Consider the following 16,559-nt stretch of genomic DNA (forward strand, 5'->3'; position numbering starts at 1 on the left):
TCTATCCAACTTTATGTTCTTTATCTTTCTTAGAAGCAAAACCCAAAACAAATGAAAATAAAATAAGAAAGACAAAACAACAAATCACATACCACCACCACCACCACCACTACCATCACCATCACCACCACTTACCATCACCACTACCACCACCACCACCACCACCACTACTACCACCACCACCACTACCACCACCAACACCACTACCACTATCACCATCATGCAGACAAAAACCATGGACTCTATTTTGTGTTAGTCAACTACTCTTGAGCCTGAGACTTGTTCTGGAGTGTGGCTGATATATCCAGTTTATTTCATTGGAGAAAACTAATACTTTTTGTCTTCCAGCACCTATCAATTGCAAACAACATCTTGGTTAGAGGTAACTCTGTTCTTACTTTACCTCCTTGCTTTGATCTTGTCTGGCTTGAATTTTGCAGGTCTGGTGCATGTTACCATGGTCTCTGTGAACTCATATGTGCATTAGTTATTATTTTTTTCTTTTAATGTTTGGGGCAGAGTGTAGGGTCTTGTACGTAGTAGGCCAGAACAACGACCTTCATCTCACACCCTGATGATAGGGTTTTCAGTTACAGCTTGCGGGTTCCTTGGTTGGTCTGGGATTCCAGTTAATAGGCCATGGGCTTTTCAATGACATCTCATCAGATGGCCTCTAAGGTGTTCAGCAAACACACCTTATTGGCCATCTCCAACACCATTCTCCCAATTTATTCCCTGAGGTTATTGTTATGCCAGTTTCTCCTTCTCTGAGTGGGTACTATTTCCTGTCCTTCACCTTCTCCAGAAGGCAGAACACAGAGCAAATCTCAGCTCTGTTAAGCCATCATCTTTGATCATTTGATATATGTGCCTGAGACACAGCAGGAAGTGGCAAGGGAAGCTAGTCCAGGATCTTCTCAATATGTCTGGGTCCAGGTCACTTTGCGCCACTGGGGTTACCCATCTGTTTCCCATCTGGCTGTATCTCAGCACTGTTCATAGGCAAGTGCTGGTCTCTTTGGCTGCATTAAAATTTTTTATTACACTTGTTTATTTCCCAAAATCTGTTTGCAACTGAGGGCACTTTACAAAAGGTTCTTAGATTTGAACTTTAAAATGCTTGAATCTAAAATTTAAAAATAGGACAAACAAGAAGTTCTTCTTGTTGATTTTCACCATTTACACCATTTGAATGTTGTAAAGCAAATTTTCTTTGATTTGAAATTAAAGGAAGAAATGAACAAGCTATTTTAAGAGCCATAATTTGAGTTGACCAGTATGGGCATCTTAGATCTCTTTCTCTGGTACCTTGTTATACTTTAACTTCAACCCCCTTCAAAAGCAGTATCAGGACTATCTGTTTTCCTTTAAGAAGCTTTGATTTTGTGTAAAAATTTGGTTGGACATAGAATATTTGTATTATCATAATTTTTGTAAGAACTTGATTGAACACAGGAAGTATGTGTTTGTGTCATCATATTCTCTGTTCTGTTTGCTGCTGAGGATAGACCCACTGTTCCTGGGAGTCCTCATGAAGTTCATTAGTCAGTCCTCTTGTGCTCCAAAGAGCTTATGTATCTATGTATCTTAGTATGTTACTGATGCACTGGAGCATACTCGCCGGTTCATTTGTAAACAACTGTAATAAGTCCATTAGGTGTCGACATGGAAGTAATGAGGTCATCACATAGTATGGATGCTACGGTCTGGAGCCATAAGTAGACTCCAGGAAGAAATACGGAGATACTTCACCTTGAAAATGAGGGTCAATAAAAAGCAGATAGGAAAATTGCTCTAGTTTTGTTAGCCTGTGCAGGCCTTCTAGGGCCCCCAGTCATCTCCGAGACAGGCTTGGAGAACTCTTCGTCTACATGTTTTGTTTGGGGGAAGTTGGTGTCCTGTTTTTGTGAAAATGCTTAGAAAAAATTATGTGGGTCTTTTCATTGTTGTCCCAGTGTCAGAAGAGGGTCAGTGACGCCATGGGCCGCAGGGTTGTAGTTTATGAAGTCCTAGAATCAGGCATGAGCTCCCACATTGTATAATGGTTCATTCAGTGTATGGATTTGTCCCTACAGGAATGGATGGATTGCTTCGGTTTTCCACACCCTTCTATTTCATGAATTACTTTTCTATAGAAGAATGTGCTACAGATCTTGAAAAATAATTGTATTTACATTCTGAGTGTTTTTAGTTTATTTTTAAAAATGATATTAAAGTCACTTGATTTCTTTCAAATAAGTCTGTATGCATCTTGGATTCTTTTGCTCAGAACTCCAGTTGTACCTACTGTACCATGCAATTGTCTGCTGTCACATGACTAGTAGCAGACAGAGTTGTTGATTCAGTGGTCTCAAGAGGTGTGCTAACTACAGACTCTGTCTGACCTGCTCTGACACCCGTTGATTTTTATACAATTCTGCCAGTGGAGTCAGCTACCTGCTGCAATGCAGTTACTCATATGAGGCTGGTCAGAAGCTAGACCACTGCCCCTGGGGCCAACTGAATTTTGGTTTGGAGAGAAATTTTGGAAGAGAGAAATTTGTTAATTGAATGATTGGTTGGTCTGTCTTCTGACTGCATACATAGAGGCAGGAAAAGCAGGCCTTTATTTTCTTTGAGTCTTTCATGCTAGAAAAACAAGACCTTGTCCATATCCTTGACCAGGACTAATCTGCTTCTGCAGAGGTTTGAACTTCTGGCCTTTGTCCTCACTTTCCTTAGAAGTAAGCTTGTAGAGGAGGAGTGATGGCAGGAAACGGGTGTGAGAAGCTGGTGTGCTCCCTGGAGATCTTTGTGTGGCTTCACCATTTATGCTTGTTTTGTTTTCTTCACCTATTCAAATCTTTTTCCTGGGGCTGGAGAAATGCTTCAGTAGTTAAGAGAATTTGCTCTTCTTCCAGAGTACTCAAGTTCAGTTCTTAAAACCAATATCTGTGGTGTATAACGTTCTATACTGCCAGTTTCAAAAGATCCAGCACCTCTGACTTCCATGTGCACCTGCATTCATGCACACACACCCACATGCAGACACACTCCAACACAGAAGTAAAATAAAAATAAGAGTTTGGAACCAAACTCTAAAGAGCTATGCACGCTCTTAACCACTGAGCCAGCTCAACAGCCCTAGTCTTATTATTTTAATAGTTTATACACTAACAGTTGTTCTCTTTCTCTAAAAGATTCAATAAACATTAACACTTCCTTGTACTTCAGAGTTCAGATAAACAGGGCTGGTGGTAAGGTACAGAGGAGGGACTGACCATATATCATCCAGCCTTTGTGCTAGCTGCTACAGAGAGATTTTGTCCACCTTCATTATGTATGTCCTTAACACTGCTCACATTGCAGAGTAGCCAGACTGTGTACTTTCGACTTTGCTCTTCATAACTTTTAGAATAAAAGGCAATGGTACTCAGTCAGAGCTTTAGGAAAGCTGGTAATTTCCTGTTCTTCAGTGTCTGTACATGAGTAAGTTCGAAATAGGTGAAAGAGGCGACAAGACACTTTCTACTGAAATTCATTCATGTTTTTGTGTAAAAATAAGAAGTGTTAAGTGCCAATTGGAAATCTGCTTTGAAGAATATCAATATTCTGGTATTCTGGCTGGAAAATGAATAAACTTAGAAAATTAAACAAAATAAATCTGTTTTTCTATTTTAGGCAGTGAGCTTCCAGTGAGCAATGGCTTAAGTTGTTTCTTTTTTTTTTTTTTTTTTTTTGTTTTTTGTTTTTGTTGTTTTGTTTTCCTTACTGAGCTTTATTATACCCCATCACCTGCTTGTTGTACAATCCTAAGTCTATTATAGGTGCCTGGTAAAGCTCTTCTTTGATTGGCTGATGACTCTAAGAGGGAGGTGCAGATGTTGATATCACAGATATGACTGGTGATTCATTTTCTACAGGGCACACGTTAACGCCGAGTGAGAGAGACCAGTTATTAGCCATTGCATCATCCATTTTTGTGGCATCACAGCTACGAGCACAGCGCTTTCAAGAACATTCAAGGTACGGAGTGGAGGGGCAGAAAATGCTCAGGATTGTCTGCACAGACAGGTGCCAGTAAAATCATTGCTGATCTTGGTTTCTGATCTTCTCAGGCTCTTGTGGAAAGTACAGTATACTCATTGTTAGTTTAAGGTTTTTATAAACTTGGAAAAGAGTAGCTTAGCTGTCTAATTCAGACATCAGTAGAGATCGGAACCCACTCTGCTGTTTACTGGGAACTCTGTGCAGCTTTGCTTCCATTGGTTATTTTTGTTTTATTAATTTGCTAGTCTTGAAAAGCGTTTACCATATAGTATTAGGAACCAATCTGAATGGTCAAAACACATATGTCAGAAATTGGAAGCTGCAAGTTGGAATTAACACCATGTTGAAAGAGTTGTCTGTAACCCCAAGGATAACTTTTAACTTTCTGGTGGCCCAGGAGAAAGGGAAAACACACCATCTTCCAGGGTAAGAACAGCAGCTCATGAGCAGTGCTGAGAGCAGTGAGGCCACTGACCTTAAAGCTGTGCTTGCTCAGTAACCTTGCAAGGGAAGCCACGGTGCCACTAGAACTTCATCACTTTAATTTCCTTTCTTTTTGCTTTTCCTCAAGAGGAACAATGAGAGAATGGGATGGTGGTGGAAGGCCACAGGTCAGAGTCACCCTGCCTCTGAGGAGGTAGACAAGTAAAAAAGTAATGTGTAGTTGTGTCTTAGTACTTAATATGGTTCATTCATGCTACTTCTTTGGAGGAAGTGCTAGAAGCTTGCTGTACCGTCTTTTTAGGAATAATGATTCAGGAGATATCTGGGGAGAGGGAGAAGTGATGGTCAACAAATTACAGATGATTGGCAGGAGAGCAAGAGTGCTCAGCAGAGATGCAAGTCAGATGACTCCTCTCCTTTTTTTCCTCTTATTATTTATTTTATGTATGGTGAGTACACTGTCACTGTCTTCAGACACACCAGAAGAGGGCATCCGATCCCATTACAGATGGTTGTGAGCCACCATGCACTTTCTGGGAAATGAACTGAGGACCTTTGGAAGAACAGTCAGTGTTCATAACTGCTGAGCCATCTCTCCAGCCCTTCTTCCTCTTTTATTTTTAAATTGGATACTTTTCAATTGACATTTCTAATGTTATCCCCTTTCCTGGTTTCCCCCCACACACCCACCCACCCACTTACCTACTCTCACTCATCCATTCACTCCCTCCCTCCCACCTCCCAACCCTGGCATTTCCCTACACTGGGGCATCAAGCCTTCACAGGACCAAGTGCCTCTCCTCCCACTGATGCCCAAGAAGGCTGTCCTTATATACATACATACACGTGTGCTCTGTGGTTGGTGCTTTAGACCTGGGAGCTCTGGGGAGTCTGGTTGGTTGATATTGTCGTTATTCCTATGAGGTTGCAAACCCCTTCAGCTCCTTCAGTTCTTTCTCTAACTCCTCCATTGGGGACCCTGTTCTCAGTCCAGTGGTTGTCTGTGAGCATCTATCTCTGTATTTGTCAGGCTCTGGCAGAGCCTCTCAGGAGACAGATATAACAGGCTTCTGTCAGCATGCACTTCTTGGCATCCACAATACTGTGTGGGTTTAGTGATTGTATATGGGATGGGCCCCCAGGTGGGGCAGTCTTTGGATGGCTTTTCCTTCAGTCTCTGCTTCACACTTTGTTTTTGTATTTCCTCCAGTGAATATTTTTGTTCCCCCTTCTAAGAAGGGCTGAAGCATTCATACTTTGGTTTTCCTTCTTCTTGAGCTTCATATGGTCTGTGAATTGTATCTTGGGTAATCCGAGCTTTTGACTAATATCCACTCACCAGTGAGTGCATACCATGTGTGTTTTTTCTGATTTGGTTACCTAACTCAGGATGATATTTTCTAGTTCCATCCATTTGCCTAAGAATTTCATAAAGTCATTATTTTTAATAGCTGACTAGTACTCAATTGTGTAAATGTCCCACTTTTTTTGTATCCATTCCTCTGTCAAAGGACATCTTGTTTTTTTCCAGCTTCTGGCTATTATAAATAAGGCTGCTATGAACATAGTGGAGCATGTGTTCTTGTTATATGTTAGAACATCTTTTGGGTATATGCTCAGGAGTGGTATGGCTGGGTCCTCAGGTAGTACTATACCCAATTTTCTGAGGAACTGCCAGACTGATTTCCAGAGTGGTTGAACTACCTTGTAATCCCATCAACAGTGGAGGAGTATTTCTTTTTCTCCACATCCTAGCCAGTATCTACTGTCACCTGGGTTTTTGATCTTAGTCATTGTGAAGTAGAATCTCAGGGCTGTTTTGATTTGCATTTCCATGATGACTAAGGATGATGAACATTTCTTTAGGTGCTTCTCAGTTGAAAATTCTCTGTTTAGCTCTGTACTCCATTTGTTAATAGGGTTATTTGATCTCTGGATTCCAACTTCTTGAGTTCTTTGTATATGTTGGATATTAGCTCTTTATTGGGTTTAGGACAGCAAACCAGTAGACACAATCAAACAAAATTGTGAGATACTTGAAGCAATCATACTAAAATCAGGGACTAGATAAGGCTACCCATGCTCTTCCTACCTATTCAATATAGTACTGGAAGTCCTGGCCAGAGCAATTAGACAACAAAAGGAGGTCAAAGGGAATACAGATTGAAAAGGAAGAACTCAACACACGACTATTTGCAGATGATATGATAGTATACTTAAGTGACCCCCAAAATTCCATATCAGAGAATTCCTACAGCTGATAAACAACTTTAGCATAGTGGCTTGATATAAAATTAACTCAAACAAATCAGTAGCCTTCCTCTACTGAAAGGATAAACAGGTTGAGAAAGAAATTAGGGAAGTGATACCCTTCACAATAATTACAAATAATATGGTGTGACTCGTAACCAATCAAGTGAACTTCAAGTCTCTGAAGAAAGAAATTGAAAAAAAACTCAGAAGATGCAAAGATCTCCCATGCTTACGGATTGCCAGAATTATTATAGTAAAAATGGCCATGTTGTCAAAAACATCTACAGGTTTAGTGGAATCCCCATCAAAATTCCAACTCAATTCTTCATAGAGTTAGAAAGAGCAATTTGCAGATTTATTTGGAATAACAAAAAACCCAGGGTAGCAAAAGTATTCTCAACAATAAAAGAATTCTGGAGGAATCACCATCCCTGACCTCAAGCTGTATTACAGATCAATAGTGATTAAAAACTGCATGGTATTGGTACAGAGACACTTCTCCTTGATTGCCTTGCAGTTCAGTATGGAGCCCAGAGCCATGTGTGCTCCTAAGATCAGACTTGAAGCCCAGTTTCTCCATCACTCTGGCCATATTTCAAGTGCTCAGTATCCACATGTGGTACAAGGCTATGTGCTTTGGAACACAATGAGCCCTTTCATCATGGCTGCCTTGCTCCACTGGCTTCTGTGGGACAGCACTGCTGTAGCAGGAGGTGTGCACAGGAGAATCCTAACCTCATGTAGTTTGTGGTTATTTTTTGACTATGATACCTCTCTTTCTCTCTCTCTCTCTCTCTCTCTCTCTCTCTCTCTCTCTCTCTCTCTCTCTCTCTCTCTCTCTCTCTCTCCTCCTCCTTCCCCCTCCTATTTGGATTGCTATTACTGCAGAAGCTCTAAGTGTAGGTGAAGGGGAAGTGATGTGACTTTTAGGATCTGTGTTGGCTTTCCTGAAAGAAATAAATATGCTCCTTCGTGTGGGTAAGACTCCGAAGAGCAGTTAAAGCAGGAGCAGCGAGAGCCAGTGTAATCCCACACGTCATTAACAGCCACTTTCAACACTGCAGTGCTTTAGCTTTGATTAGATCAGTCCTAGTGGCACATTTAACAGGCGCCTCTTGTGCTGTGTTCCCTTTCTACACGAGCTTTAAACCTGGATCACAGCTACATTTCTATCTCTTAATCTAGTCTGATTAAAAAACCCACAGTAATATGTTAGGGCTATTCACTAGCTATTCTGTAGAAACACTGTTAAGTCTTAGAAGTCTTTAAACATCTGCAATTTATAAGGAGCCTCATTTAATTATTCCTCAGCTTCCACAGCCACAAGAAAGGCTGTCCCTCACTTCCTCCCTATCTATCCCTCCACTGTGCCACTTGCTAATGTTTTGAAGGAAATTTCCACATGCAAATAGACAGGTTTTACTTGTGCACTTTATCACGTCCCTGCACACACGTGCGTGCACCAAGTATCTCTATCACAGAGTGTTTGGTACTGCATTCAATGACTATCTTCCTTTGTGTTTGACTTCTGCAGAGTTTTTACCTTAAACTGTGAGTTTGAGCATTGCTGCCTTTATAACTTTGCACGTCTCATTGTTGAACTCCTTGTCTTTCTATAAACGGGAAGAAGTATATTAGTTAAATACATAGGTCAGAGTTCAGTTATGCAGATAATTGTGCATAGGACTATTCCCCATGCAATACAATAGTGATTGTTCCTTTCTGGTGAGCTCATTTTCTATGGAACGTGCCACTCATTGGGTAGGGCAGAGTGTTCTAAAGTCGGCAGCACTGTTTCCAGCAGAGACTCACAAGTGAGTCTCTTGTGCATGTTTGCTGATGAGGGCTTTGCTGCTTGCCTCCTCCAAGCTGAGGTCACAGCCTGGCTCTGAGGCTGTGATTACGATAGGATTGGGAATGGAGCAGCACGTCCCCCTCCAGGTGTGGCTCTATCATGTTGCCATGGGTGTGTTCATGCAATGTTTTCACTTCCAAACCAGTAGCTTGCAGCCCTTCCTCTGGCTTGCTTATGTTGGCTGCTGATCGTATTTTCCCAATTTCTCTGTGGTTTTTACTCTTTCATCATTTATGACTTGGAAAAAGACATTACTATGAACCACAGTATTTAGATAGTAAAGTGATAGGGGACATTTCTGGGGGAAAAAAAGTTGGTGGCAGAAACAATAGTATGCTTCTTGGGATACCCGTAAGTGTGCAGAACATATTTCTCACATACATGTATACTGATTTACTGTGTAGCTATGTTCTTTCATCATCCTTAACACTCTGGGGCTTAAGTGTGTTACTCAGAGTTGAAGCCTTGGGCTCTATCCCTAGCTTCAAAGCAAAGCTAAGAATAAAAGCACTTTATTGAGCAGAGGTATATATTAAAAGCTCTGTTAAAGGAACATATTGCCTTGTGTGAGTTGAAAATGAATTTACTAGCCCTGTGCTTTGGTCTAGAAGTTTGTTGCACTAACTGATACTTGCTAGAAGAAATAATAGTAATGGTAATCCCTTAGTCCCCTTTGGTGATGTTTCTATCTACTCAGGACGCCTGCTGTCCTCAGCTGGGAACGCTGCTCCCCTTGTCTGCTGCATTTCTCTATAATCCATCTTCTGTACCATTTTGTGGCTCTGAAGCTGTCAGGTATGCTTTCTGCCTTATCATAGAGGGATGGTGGCTCAGTGGCCAACTCTCCCTTTCCTGAGCAGAAGGCATGCTTGCTGTGTGCCTTTGGTCCTCAGGGCTGAGCATAGCTCGAAAGGGCAAGCAGTGCTGTCTGACCTCGCATTGCATTAATCTCAAGGTTGTGGAGTGTCAGTGCTGACTCTGGGCATAGGAAATTATTTTTATTGCAGATAGATGAAAATGCACTGGGTTTCATTGGTCTCATTCTGTTCCTTTGCTTTAATTCCCTTCTCCTCATGCTGACTGGTGTCTCATCAGCTTTACATAGTGAAAATCATTGGAAAGAGAGGACCCAGACTGATGTGGGTGGCTCAGGTTCCAGCCCAGACATGTGACACTAGATGGTAGTAGAAAAGAGGCTCAGCAAGCCATAGGGAGCAGACCTATAAGCGGCACTCTTCCACATGTTCTGCTTCAATTCCTGCCTCCTAGTTCCTTCCTCAAGTTCCTGCTCTGACTTCCTTGATGCTGGACAGACTATAAGCTTCTCAACCTTCCTAATGCTGCAACCCTTCAATACAGCTCCTCATGTTGTGGTGACCCCCAACCATAAAATTATTTTCCTCACTACTTACTTCATAACTGTAATGTTATGAATTGTAATGTAAATACTTTTTCTGATGGTCTTAGGTAACCCCTGTGAAGAGGTCATTTGACTCCAAAGGGTTAGTGATTCACAGGTTGAGAACCACTGGTATAAACTGTTAGGTGAAATAAACCCTTTCCTTCCAAGCTCCACTTAGTCATGGTGTTTCATCACAGCAATAGAAACCCCAAGGCAACTCACCAGAAGATACACTTGTAATAACTTATACAGAGTGTCTTAGAGTTTTACTGCTGTGAACAGACACCTTGACCAATGCAAGTTTTATAAAGGACAACATATATTTGTGGCTGTCTTACAGGTTCAGAGGTTCAACCCATTTTCATCAAGGCAGGCATGGTACAGGCAAAGCTGAGAGCTCTACATCTTCATCTGAAGGCTGCTAGTAGAATACTGATTTCCAGGCAACTAGTGTGAGGGCCTTAAGCCCACACCAGTGACATATCTACTCCAAAAAGGCCACACCTCCTAATAGTGCCACTCCCTGAACTGAGCATATACAAACCATCTCAAGGAACAATTATATAAAATAGCAATCTTTAACTATTTAACTCATTTGGAATCCACTTAATAATTGCATTTGATAAAGGGAACTAGTGAGTTCAGGCATAGTAGCTTGAACTCTTAGTCCCAGCATTTGGGAGGCAGAGGCAGAAGGATTGCTGAGTTTGCGCACACTGTAGGTTATATAGCAAGTAACAAGCTGGCTAGAACTACATAGTGAGACCCTGTTTTGGGGGGGAGGGAGAAGAGGAAGAGAGACAAGAGCTAATAGTATTTATAGTTTGTGTTAAACGAACAGCAGCATTTACAACTGTAGTCATTTCCAAGTGTTTAGGTTTGAAGTGTCAGCTATAGTAATGGTGTTTTATTAGCCCTTGAGCTCCTTCATCTTGTAGAGCTGAAAGTCTGTAGACCTAGAGCTGCCACTCTGCTCCTGCTTCCACAAGTCTGGCTCCTGTATTACTACTTGCTTGGCTGCCTGCCTGTTTGCCCTCCTTCCCTCCCTCCCTCTCTCCCTCCCTCCCTCCCTCCCTCCCTCCCTCCCTTCTTCCCTCTTATTGTGCTGGATAATTTCATGTCAGCTTAACACAAGGTAGAGTTATCTGAAAGAGAACCACAGAGAGAAAAATGCCTCCATAAGTTCCTGCTGTAGGGCATTTTCTTAATTATTGATTGATGGGGGAGTACCCAGGTCATTGTGGGCGGGGCCGCCCCTGGGCTGGCGGTCCTGGGCTCTATAAGAAAGGAGACTGGGTAAGCCATGGGTACAAGCCACGAGCACTTCTCCATGGCATCTGCATCAGCTCCGGCCTCTTGGTCCCTGCCCTGTTCTAGTTCTTGTCCCATTCTTCAGTGATGACTTGTGATGCGGAAGTTTCTGCTAAATAAACTCTTCTCTCCCCAACTTGTTTCATCGCAGCAATAGACACTAAGACACATGTTTTCTTCTTCCCCTCTCTTCTTCCCTTCGAGTGGAACAGGGAAAAGCAGTGATTCTTGAGTTAGGACTAAGTGTTGTGCCCTCTGGGGAGTAGAGAGCTGGTGTAGGTTTTCAGCAAGGTGCTTGCTGCAGTGTGGGTATCAGGTATCAAAAAGATTTTTTTTTTTTTTTTTTTTTTTGCTTTAGATTTAAAAGATTTGTAACCAGGTTAAAAATGGAAGCTGGGAGATCAGTAAGAGAGAGAGAGAGAGAGAGAGAGAGAGAGAGAGAGAGAGAGAGAGAGAGAGAGAGAGAGAGAGACAGAGAGAGAGAGAGACAGAGAGAGAGAGAGACAGAGAGAGAGAGAGCGAGAGAGAGAGAGAGAGCAGTAGCCAAGGTGTGGCCCTGGGAACTAACTGTCCAGCACCAATCTCTTTTATTTCATTTTATTTTATCTTTGTTAATAGAACAGATTGTAATATTTATTGGCATTTTAAACTTCTCTGCTTAACTGAAATACTTTACTTTAAAGGTTTGATAGTATGTATGGAAATCTTACTAATTACAGTGATCATGAGGTGTGTGCAAAACAAAACAACATAGAAATAGTCAAAGTTTTCTTGGTGTGTAAAGATTAAACATAATGATTTTTAGCTACCAAAAATTGCCACAAGGCTATCCTCGTAGCTCTTGAGTTATTAATGATTTAAGGTCTAGGTGTACTCAGCTCTGAGAGGGTGCTGTACACTTTTTTTTTCTTTTTTAAGAAGGACTGAGGTTTCCACATTTTGACCTTTCTTCTTCTTCTTCTTCTTCTTCTTCTTCTTCTTCTTCTTCTTCTTCTTCTTCTTCTTCTTCTTCTTCTTCTTCTTCTTCTTCTTCTTCTTCCTCTTCCTCTTCCTCCTCCTCCTCCTCCTTCCTTCTTCCTTCTCCTTCTTCCTTCTTCCTTCTCCTTCTCCTTCTTCCTTCTTCTTCTTCCTTCTTCCTTCTTCCTTCTTCTTCTTCCTTTTCCTTCTTCCTTCTTCCTTCTTCCTTCTTCTCCTTCTTCTCCTTCTTCTTCCTTCTTCCTTCTTCTCCTTCCTCCTTTCTTCTTCTTTCTTCTTCTTCCTTCTTCCTTCTCCCTTCTCCCTTCTTCCTTCTTCCTTCTTCCTTTTCTTCTTCTTCTAGCTTCATAAGGTCTGTGAGTTGTTTCTTGGGTATTCAGAGCGTTCTGGGGCTAGTATTCAATTATCAGTGACTGCATATCATGTCTGTTCTTTTGTGACTGGGTTATCTCACTCAGAATGATATTCTCTAGATACATCCATTTTCCTAGGAATTTTATAAAGTCATTGTTTCTCAACATCCCTAGTCATCAGAGAAATACAAATCAAAACAACTCCGAGATTCAACCTCACACCACTCAGAATGGCTAAGAGCAAAAACTTAGATGACAGATGACAGCACATGTTGGCGAAGAAGTGGAGAAAGAGGAACACTCCTCCACTGTTGGTGGTGTTGTAAGCTGGTATAACCACGCTGGAAATCAGTCTAGTGGTTCCTCAGAAAAATTGGACACAGTCCTACCTGAAGACCCAGTTATTCCACTTCTGTGCATATACCCCAGAGATGCTCCAATATACAATAAGGACACATGCACCACCATGTTCATAGCAGCCTTATTTATAATAGCCAGCAGCTGGAAAGAACCCAGATGTCCTTCAGTAGATGAATGGATACAGAGATTGTGGTATGTTTACACATCTCTTTTAGATGTGGAGAACGCAACAACGGACTTTGAGAAGAAGCAACAGAAGAGAGTAGAGCATCAGGCATGGCTAAGCCCACACGCCAGGCGTAGACCTGTTCTCTGTTGGGAGGTGGAGGCCGAAGAATCAGATTAGCCTCTACATAGATATAGAAATTCTTACACTTTACTTTTAGAGAAAGGGGAGCATTCCATTTAAAAGGACAACTTTAAAAATGTACCATTATATTGTCAATGTTTTGCCATATTGGTGTTCTTCAAAATAGTAGTTTTGAAAAGCCATGCAATATCACTATAAAATTAGCATATGGTTGAAAATCTTGTTCAAACAGAAATAATAGAGAGGTAATTTTCATGTGGACGACTTACAAAACATGATGGTACACCACCATATTGCTTCTGCACTGAAAGTGGACCCAGAAAAGGCCTCTGATGTATGGCATGTCCTGTAGTTAGGTTTTTCAGGGCTGGAAATTGTGCGTTGTTTTGGGCCCTTCACCCAGCACTGAGCTGTGAACAGTTGGCATGGTGCAGCAGGTGGGAGTAGGGTCTAGTGAGGCACCAGGAGTTTGCTTCCAGTTTCATGGTTCGGTACAAACAAGTGATGCAAACTGCTTTGCCCAACATCTTCAGCCTTTGCCTTCATTTTCCTGTCTGAAGAGCAGCAATGTTGGCTGTTCAGGCTCTCCAGCTTCTTCTGCTCTGAGCCTGTTTGAATTGAACAAGGTCATAGAGTTTACTTCGTTTCCATAATTATTAGTTCAGATGTTAGTCTCAGAGTCATGTTCTTATGAACTGTGGTAATATTGGTGAAAACAGCCCTGACTACAATGTGGCTCAGTGTGTGACTTTACTTTGTGCTCTGGCTTAGAGGGACATCTCAGGCATCTGACTAGCCACACAGCCTGCCACCAACCAGTTTAACCCTTTGAACCACAATCTTCTAAGGGGAAATTACATTCTCTTGAGTTCCCTCTATGTGCTGTGTTGAAATCTGTGTTGTACATTCTTTTCTCATCTGGCTTCCTGATAAAATGGAGAATCAATGTCCTAATGATTTCTACCTGACAGATGCAATTATCTGAGGCTTTTCTTGCTATTGAAAGGCAGTGGCCTTTCCAGGTCTCTGATGTGATTTGTTTAGTTGTTCTTAAGTTTCCATCTGGAGGGTGAGTTTCACATTTCAAATAGGATTTTAACCATTGAATGTTAATTGGGCAGAGGAACACAGAAAAAAAATTAGCCTTGTGAAAAATCATTTCTAAGAAAAAGCCAATATTATTGTGTAGTTTGCATTAGAGGAGGTTTAGTTTTCTGGACTTAAGAAGATATGCCATATTATATCACATTTACACCATCTATGAAAAAAAAACACCTTTTATATCATACTTGATTCATGTATATTCTCAGCTAGGTCATCTTTTTACAGCAATGAATTTGATGTGTTAGTGGCTGACTGTATACTTTGCATATTTTCAAATACATGTGGCCCATGCAACATTTTTGGAAATACATACATTCATTTGAGCAAGCAACCACTAAAAGCAGCAAGAGGGGATGAGGAGAGAAAAATACTAAGTGGTCATTTTCCTGTTGGCTTTTTCCTGTTACTGTTTTCAGTTATTTACTATGTCTATGTCTTATTTGAGTTAGAAATCACAAAGATCCCAGGCATGAAATTATAGATGTGTAAGATGACACGTCTGTAATATTTGCTGAATACAACGTTTTAAAATATTTGTCTTCAGTTTGGTTTTTCTGCAAGGGCTAGATGTCAGAACAGCCTGTTATTGTGGGAGAGCCTCCGTCTCCCCTGCCCTCCCGGCAGAAGCTCGTGCACATTTCATCAGTATTATTGTAATTCTGTGGCTGCAGGATACTTGGCAGCTGGTGCACCCCACTGGCAAAGCCTATTCACTCTTCTCCCCCATTCACCATTGCCATTGGAGAATTGATTTCTCTCTTCTCTACTCTAACCTTTCCCAATTCATTTCGGATTGTTCAATGTGAAACATTTTAATTTCATATCATACAGCTATTCATCTCACAATCCCTTTTTTAACCTGTCACCAGGGTAACAGCATAGCATGCTTTCTTTAGGCAATCAAGTTTTTATTTCACATGCTTAATGTTGCATTAAATGTTTGCATTTTGTTTAACCCCCATTAAATACTTTGAACTCTGGATATGTTTTATAGGGTAATGAAATCCCTGATTTTTGAATTGAAACTAAATCAACACCATCAGTGCATTTATAAGAAAATGTCAAAAGATTAATTTGCATAATACAAAGATGATTGTTAAAAAATCCAAGTTAGCCGATCTGAGCAAAGTAATTTTCAGTAGGAAAAGGAGCAGTATTTGTATATTTATGTTTGGCCTTGTTCCAACAAAGAATCTAAAATTGGTTTAGAGAGATTTGTCAGGGGGAGAAATGCAATCTTGAAAAGAGGACGGAATTGGTACAAGTGGGGAATAGGCTTTTGAAGACACTGCTTAGTGTTTCAGCTTGTTCCCTCCTGTATTTATGCGAAAAAGAGCGTAACGACTGAGGTATTTGATGACGGTGGAGTAATGAGATGGACCAGAGTGAGATGGAAGCTTGCTCCAGGAGCTCGGGGGCTGTGTTTGGTAATGCCTGCTTGTCAGCTCTCTTCCTCACTGCCTTTCCCTTAGATGCCACGGTGAGTGCAGACTGAAGTGTGTGTGTGCAAGTCTGATCTTCTGAGACTACTTGGCTAGATTTATGTTTCTTTTACCTTTTCATCTTCACCTCAAGCAAGGATTTCAGTGTAATCTGTCCTGGACATAAATTCTGTGAAATTAGAAAATACAAGTAGTACAAATAAAACACTAGGGACAATAATGAGAGACTAATGAGTCAGGCTTGAAAATCTGGTTGTTTAAAACAATACTCATGTAGTAATTGTTCATGTTTATATTTAGATCCTATTTCATAGTCACTAATGTTCCTTGGTAATAGGACAAAGTGAACTAGGCTTCTTGTGCTATTGACTTTTTAAGAAAAGAACTTTGAAGCACACACACACACACACACACACACACACACACACATCTTAGAGGTATATTTTATTGTTTTCTGGCCTTCAGCTTGCTTCTCTGTGGAAGTTCTCATTTGCTCCCTTGAAATTCTGTGGGTCTAGGCAGCACTGGCCCGGCCGGCCAGTGCCATGATCACCTACTTCACAGAGCTTTGCTCCTCTAAGTACCTTCTTCTTCTCATGCTCTTGAGAATTTGTCTTCAGAATTACTAAGTCATTCCAAAATCACAGATAGTGCCCATATGATAAGATGCAATCATGACAGAAACAGAGTCGTCCCTTCTTTTCGGAACATTAATGTCAAA

The 16,559-nt window shown here is 41.1% G+C and overlaps 1 protein-coding gene across 2 annotated transcripts in view; it reads left to right on the forward strand.

The window, feature by feature from the left end:
- The window catches only part of PCCA (propionyl-CoA carboxylase subunit alpha), a 277,273-nt gene that overhangs the window by 140,065 nt on the left and 120,649 nt on the right, over window positions 1-16,559 (forward strand). For both annotated transcript variants that reach the window (XM_080916684.1, XM_080916685.1), the window contains one exon: window positions 3,903-4,005. In XM_080916684.1, the coding sequence (XP_080772810.1) occupies window positions 3,903-4,005 (103 nt within the window). The remainder of the gene's footprint in view (window positions 1-3,902; window positions 4,006-16,559) is intronic.

Source organism: Micromys minutus (genome assembly GCF_963924665.1).
Source record: "Micromys minutus genome assembly, chromosome: 5".
NCBI lineage: Eukaryota > Metazoa > Chordata > Mammalia > Rodentia > Muridae > Micromys > Micromys minutus.